General features: G+C 34.5%; 1 protein-coding gene across 1 annotated transcript; it reads left to right on the forward strand.

Moving 5' to 3' along the window:
• The first annotated feature begins 1618 nt into the window (after window positions 1–1618).
• LOC118582767 (olfactory receptor 1030) lies at window positions 1619–6810 on the forward strand. The gene is made up of 2 exons (XM_036185857.1): window positions 1619–1641; window positions 5849–6810. Exon 2 carries the CDS (start codon window positions 5854–5856, stop codon window positions 6808–6810), a length of 957 nt encoding a protein of 318 aa, XP_036041750.1. The 5' UTR covers window positions 1619–1641; window positions 5849–5853.
• The last annotated feature ends 432 nt before the right edge of the window (window positions 6811–7242 follow it).

A 7242-nucleotide genomic window follows, 5' to 3' on the forward strand; every position in this document is an offset into this window, starting at 1 on the left:
GGAATGGAGGGGAAGTGCTGGGGGGAAGATGGAGGTGGGTGCGGGAGCGGGGAAGACAGGGGAACCCATGGCTGATGTATAAAATTAAAACACACAATAATAAAATAAATAAATAAATAAACAAACAAACAAACAAACAAATAAATAAATAAATAAAAGAAAATATTGGAGGAAACAGAATTTGTTACAAATATTTTGTAAAATCTCCATCTTGCAGGATAGGAATATAGATACAAATCAGTGTTCAAACGTAATTCAGGACTATAAGCTCACAATGTGCTGTCTTATATTTTTTATTCCATAATTTTTTGTTGCAAGGCTATGTAGTAGGTACTTTTAAATGTAAGCTGCAGCATTTGTCCTGAAGATTAGTTAGTCTCTCTTAGTGACTCTAGTATGTTTATTTATTTTATAGATCTCTTAACATTTTTATTTTTATCTGTAAGTAAATTGTCCCTATATCCTTAAATTTGATTTGGCTCATTTCTTATCCCTTCCCTTTGGATCTTCCTTATTCTGGAACAACAATTGTGTGAAGAGGTGGATAGATGCCATCCTTGTTCCCCATTATTGGGGATACCTATTTCATACATATCTAGTATACAGTGTTGCCTATGTCTTTGCAATTTTCATTATTTATTTCTGTTGTTGACAGTATATTACCTTAATAAGGTCATTGTTATTTAAGTAATGGTTGTTTATTGAGTATAATCTGCCCTATACTTTACCCTTTGTCATTCTTTACTCTGACCATTAGCCATCTTTAGACTAAAAAAATCACTATTCATCAATGTAATATAAGTTTGAGTTCTTAATACTCACACAGAGATGCACACCCCCCCACACACACACATGATTTTACCTATTGCTCCCTTGCTGACATACCTCATTCTTCATGAGTTTAGGATTGTAAAACCAAATTTCTACAACTATGATTATTCTCATTTTTATTTTTAGTTGGTGAGGAATTTATTGATACAGTTTCATTCCTTGACAGAAAATCAAATCAGAATGGTGTATTATTTTATTTATTGATAATTATGATGCTCTGAAATCTTGCTGAAAAATTTTAGTATATTTAAATGATATCTATATTGTATAAATTTGCTTTCTAATCATTTTATTAAGTTCAATTATATTATTTTTATGGTCTAATAAATCATTAAAATGATAAAATTATTAGAAAATGTTTTATGTATATTGAGTTTTATAATGTGACTACTTAGCTTTTCTTCATTAGGAGTGGTTGCACAGTGCACAATTCCATCTTTGAAAGAATCATAGAAAAATTAAATACCATGAATTATGTCAAGACATTATACCACTACTAATTATTCTGGACATTTTCTTGCAACAAATAATGATTCTTAATGAAAAAATCCCCTGAGCATCAGTTCATAATCACATAAAATATGTAGCTAAAGATACTTAAAAGGTGATGCAATTCCATTGCTCAAATCCCAAGGTTCTAGTGGGTATATATCTAAACCAATTACTAAGTTTTCTTTAATTATTGCTTTGGGGTGTGTTGAAAAATACTTCAGGGATAAACACTGCCAATTCAAATAGGGCATAAGTCATTTTCAGCAGTTCCTTGTTTGGACCTCTCGTGTTTCTGGGAGAATTTTTTCCTGATTTCAGGTAGGAATAAAAATCATGAGCTTTGTATTTATTACCATTTTTTTCACTTGTTTCAGTTTTGATATTCATCATGAAGAATCAAGTGTCAACAAAACCCTTTTGAATACCAGTCTAGTGTCTCATCTCACTGAAATAAGTTAGTATATATTTGTTACTTAGATTGGTCATTGAAAAATACTAAAAATTTATTGAAATTATATGTTTCTGATAATCATTTTAGTTGACAAATTGCATTTCCATAATTAATTCAAATAATACACAAAATGATCACATGAAAGAAATAATTTAATCATCTCACTGATATTTTCAGAAAATATTTAAAGGGGAATTCTCTAACAGCCACAATATACCTTCATCACAAATTTGTGAAAAACAGACCATGAATTTGAAAGAGCGAAAGGAGAGAAATGGGAGGTTTAGAGCATCGGTTCTCAACCTTTCTAATGTTGTAACCCTTTCATATAGTCCTTTCTGCTGTGGTGACCCCAAACCATAAAATATTTTTTTGCTGTTACTTATAATTTTGCTACTGTTATTAATCATAAGGTAAATATCTGTGTTTTTGGATGGCCTTAGGCGACTCCCATTAAAAGGTCATTCAACCCACAAAGAGGTCACTGGCCACAGGCTGAGAAATGCTGCTTTATAGGGAGTAAAGGGAAGGGAGAAATGAATTAATTATATTACAACCTCAAAAATAAAACTTACAAAAATCTAAAGAAATTAAGTTAATTTGGTATTTTATTTTTTCTAGCAAAAAGAAAAACATTATATAACTTTTAAAGACGTATCTTTAAAATATTGGAGACAGAAATTGAGATAAGGTTTAATATATCTAAAAAGTACATTAAGAATTATGAATTTAGAATTGGTAGACTCATAATTGAAAGATGGTGGAAATGGTAGGTCCTTTGGAAACTGCTCAATGTCTGACACAGAACACAAATGTACTCCATATATCATGGAAAGAATAATATTATGTCAAGGGAGATGTCACAATGTAAATGAAATCTTAAAAGAATTTTACTAATAATATAGAAAATTATATGTATCTCCATTGTCTAACATGACCTAGAAGTTAGGGTCATTCACTGTAAGTAGGTAACATACCTTGTCTTCTTATTTGAGAAGCATGTCAGTGGAAACAACAAGGAGAGGAAGGTGCTGGAGTCCACGATGGCAAAGCACATAAGAACAGTGTGCACTCCCAGGAAGTTCATAGGAACTACATGCCTCCACCACTATCTAGCTCATCCATTTGTGTTCTCATTTCCTACCTTACAATCTAATTTTCTCAACTATCCTTACTGACTTCTGTATATTTCATGATCAGTCAGGTATTTAGGTGCCCAACTACTGAATTTTAAATTCGATAACTCCTGCTTTTACTTTCTCTCTCCCTTTCCTTGACTAAAATTCCCTATATTCTCCTACTCCATACACTCAATCCAATGAGTAGATAAGAGCTTTTGTGTGTGAGACTATATGCACATACAGTAGTGACTTTAACAGTTCTAGGCTACTCTGTTATCATGACATTTGCGTATTGACCTGTTCCTGAGATGGGGATAAGTACATTTCAACTAGCAGTTTTTCAGATACCAATGACATCTATAGAGCTGATTTGATAGGTGTATTTATGTTTTTTATTATTGTTGTGCTTTTTTTTTTGAGACACAGTGTCTCTGTGTAGCTCTTTGCGCCTTTCCTGGAACTCACTTGATAGCCCAGGCTGGCCTCGAACTCACAGAGATCCACTTGCCCCTGCCTCCCTAGTGCTGGGATTAAAGGAGTGCGCCACCATCACCCAGCTATTGTTGTGACTTTTGTCTTTTAATTTGTACAATGGAAATTCTAGTCACTCCAAATTTCACCTATATATTCACAATGCATACTAACTTACCAAGAATGCAACTGTCTTTTCTATTTAAAAGCATAAACTATATAACTTATCAAATAAAATGATTAGTTTTTAGATTTCCATTAAGAAAATAAATACATGTAGATATATTAAATTATTTAATTTATTTTTTATTTTTCCAATCTAGAGAGAAATAATTATAGTCAGTGAAACTTTGTAATGGGATATGTTGTTGTATTTGTTTTCAGAAATAATATATATGTGAGAAAACTCATCACTATGCATATTGACCCATAATTACTCAAGAATTTTTAGACTGGTCAATAATGTCATAAGAAAATGGTTCTTTAGAGGAATGTCTGCTGTCTACTGCCTTCCTTTGTGATCTCTTTGTGATATTTCTCATACACATTGGATAGCTTCCACTTCAATTGAAAGTCTCCAGTGAAATGCCTGCACATGTAATGTTCAAATTACATGAGAGGCCTTCTAATCTTGTCCTTCTGTACAATTATTATAAATTCCTTAAACCCCAGATAAGCCTCATTGCTTTTTGGTGTCTATTCTTACTTTAAAACACCACTATCTATTTAGTTCAAATATTTATAATGAACTTTGACATTTAACTATAATTTTCATCACCCTTACCATATAACACAGCCAGCTTTTTTCAAAGCAAAGATCATTATTGGTTATCTTATTTATTTCTCAATTAGATAACTTCTATGCATGTGGTGTTCAATGTTGCTTGTATACTAGGTTGTCTAATTAAGAATGCAGCATTCTGAAGATACCACCAAGTCAAGGCACATACTTTGTACTTTTGTTTGATTCAGCTACCAGAAACAGCTTACATATTAGACATATATAGCTGGTGAATTGGGTATATATGGGATGCCTGCAGACTTCTTTTTTGTAACTTGGTTAAGGACAGACTGAAACATAAAATTAATTTCTAACAATAACGTGGTAGATTTTGCTTGAAATAATGGATTCTGATACTCAAAATTGGAATCTCATAGGATATTAGAACATGAGGCATATGTTACCATGAAGTAAAAATCCGAGGCCATCGTCAGAGTGGACTGTTTGCACAGAAATTACTCTCTGGCTCATTACAGTTGAGTCTCCTGCCTCACCTTGCTCATTCTGATTGACTACACAAATGGCTCTAGCAGTCAAATGAATTTTACTCTCTTGTACCATCTACTCTACAGCTTTAAAAAAGCTGAATATAGAACGAAAATTCCTAATGAAAATATCTAGAGTCCCCGCCAGTAATTTGTTGTTGTATTTATCCATTAGAGTTGATAGTATCTGATTTTATATTATCTGGAAGTATAATATTTGAATTACAAAAGGATATTCTGTCCTTTGTACTAAGAATCACTCTAACTACTTTCATCCATCTTTGCTTTACTATAACAAAGAGAGCTGAATTGTCTTTGGTTTTTCTACATGCAGTTAGAAAGATTACATTCAAAATTTTACCCACTACCAGAACAGAATTGACAAAATTTTGACATAGGTTGTGAAACATTTACTTTGGGGAAACAAATGAGAAAGTAAATTGATAAGAAAATAAAAACGTGATTTAAATTTCTTTTATTCGTGTTATTCATACTGCTGTGTGTAAAACTTTTTAACAGTGTTTAAAGCACCTGCCTTCACCCCTTTCCCATGTTCATGGGACATGTGTTTCCTAGAATCCATTCAAGCTGGTTGTGGTAACATGCATCTGTAAACTCAGGGTTCCTGTATTGACATGGTCATTTAATAACAAGATATGCTAAAACCCTGCCCCAAATAGTGTGAGAGGGAAGGAACAATAACCAAGCTTGTCCTGACCTCCATGTGCAAATTGTAGCATTCACATGCCACTCGTGTGCTTGGAAGTGCATGTACACACACACACACACACACACAGACAGAGAGAGAGAGAGAGAGAGAGAGAGAGAGAGAGAGAGAGAGAGAGAGAGAGAGACACCACAAAGAGTTCCTTTTTTAAAAAATGATTTGAAGCCGGGCAGTGGTGGCGCAGGCCTTTAATCCCAGCACTCGGGAGGCAGAGCCAGGCGGATCTCTGTGAGTTCGAGGCCAGCCTGGTCTACAAAGCGAGTTCCAGGAAAGGCGCAAAACTACACAGAGAAACCCTGTCTCGAAAAACCAAAAAAAAAAAAAAAAAAAAAAAAGATTTGAAAATCCAGTGTACTAGCTCTGACATTCTCAGCCCTTTGTAATAGTTGTGTGAGGATGAATGATAAGAGGGAGGAAGGAAAACAGGGGGGGGGGGAGAGAAAAAATATCTAACAAGTATCTCATTCCCCCTTCTTTAATCCATCTAAGTGAACATGCTGGCACCTGAGAAAATGGTCAGAGGCAATTACTCCTTGGTGACTGAATTTGTTCTCTTGGGATTAACAGATCGTCCAGAGCTGCAGCCTATCCTTTTTGTACTCTTCCTGGTGATCTATGTGATCACCGTCGGAGGGAATCTTGGCATGATGGTGCTGATCAGGGTAGATTCACGCCTGCACACTCCTATGTACTACTTTCTTGCCAGCTTGTCCTGCCTGGATTTGTGCTATTCTACCAATGTGACTCCCAAGATGCTGGTGAACTTTTTATCTGAGAAGAAAACCATTTCTTATGCTGCTTGCTTAGTTCAGTGTTATTTTTTCATTGCTATGGTTATTACTGAATATTATATGCTAGCTGTGATGGCCTATGACAGGTATATGGCCATCTGTAACCCTTTGCTTTACAGCAGCAAGATGTCCAAAGGGGTGTGCGTGCGTCTGATTGCCGGTCCTTACATCTATGGCTTCCTTAGTGGCCTGATGGAAACCATGTGGACATACCGCTTGACATTCTGTGGCTCCAACATCATCAACCACTTCTACTGTGCTGACCCTCCTCTCATCAGACTCTCCTGCTCTGACACTTTCATTAAGGAAACATCTATGTTTGTGGTAGCAGGATTTAACCTCTCCAATTCCCTGTTTATAATCCTCATTTCCTACCTGTTCATTCTTATTGCCATCCTGAGGATGCGTTCTGCTGAAGGTAGGCGCAAAGCCTTTTCCACCTGTGGGTCCCATCTGGTGGCAGTGACTGTGTTTTATGGGACTCTGTTCTGCATGTATGTTAGACCTCCCACAGACAAGTCAGTTGAACAATCCAAAATCATTGCTGTGTTCTATACTTTTGTAAGCCCCATGTTGAACCCCATCATTTATAGTCTGAGGAATAAGGATGTGAAACATGCTTTTTGGAAGCTGGTCAAAAGAAATGTGCTTTCAAAGTAAAATCACTTTACCTTTATAAATAATAGAATGTTCTGTTTATAAGAATGACATCCAACTTTATAGCAGAAATTCAATTTTATGTACAAGATGAAAAGCTCTTTTCTTACAACAAGATATAATAATATATAGGTTCAAAAGATAAACAGTTTACATACTATGTGGAGGTACAATGCATGTAAAAATGTGGAAAGTTTTATTCTCCTGTTTTGCATGTTTACATTCATGTATTTATATATTACTTTCACATTATAAAAATTATGAATTTGTTACAGTAAAACATGCAATCTTAATATAAATCTACAAACTGAGTAAACCATTTCTGTCCTCCATTTTCATCTTCCATTCTTAATTCCCAGAATGATTAATAGTAGTTTTAAAAGCTTTTAGAAAAAGGATTTATATACCCACAAACAAATGTGTAATAGTGTTTGT

Source organism: Onychomys torridus, chromosome 4 (assembly GCF_903995425.1).
Source record: "Onychomys torridus chromosome 4, mOncTor1.1, whole genome shotgun sequence".
Classification (NCBI taxonomy): Eukaryota; Metazoa; Chordata; class Mammalia; order Rodentia; family Cricetidae; genus Onychomys; species Onychomys torridus.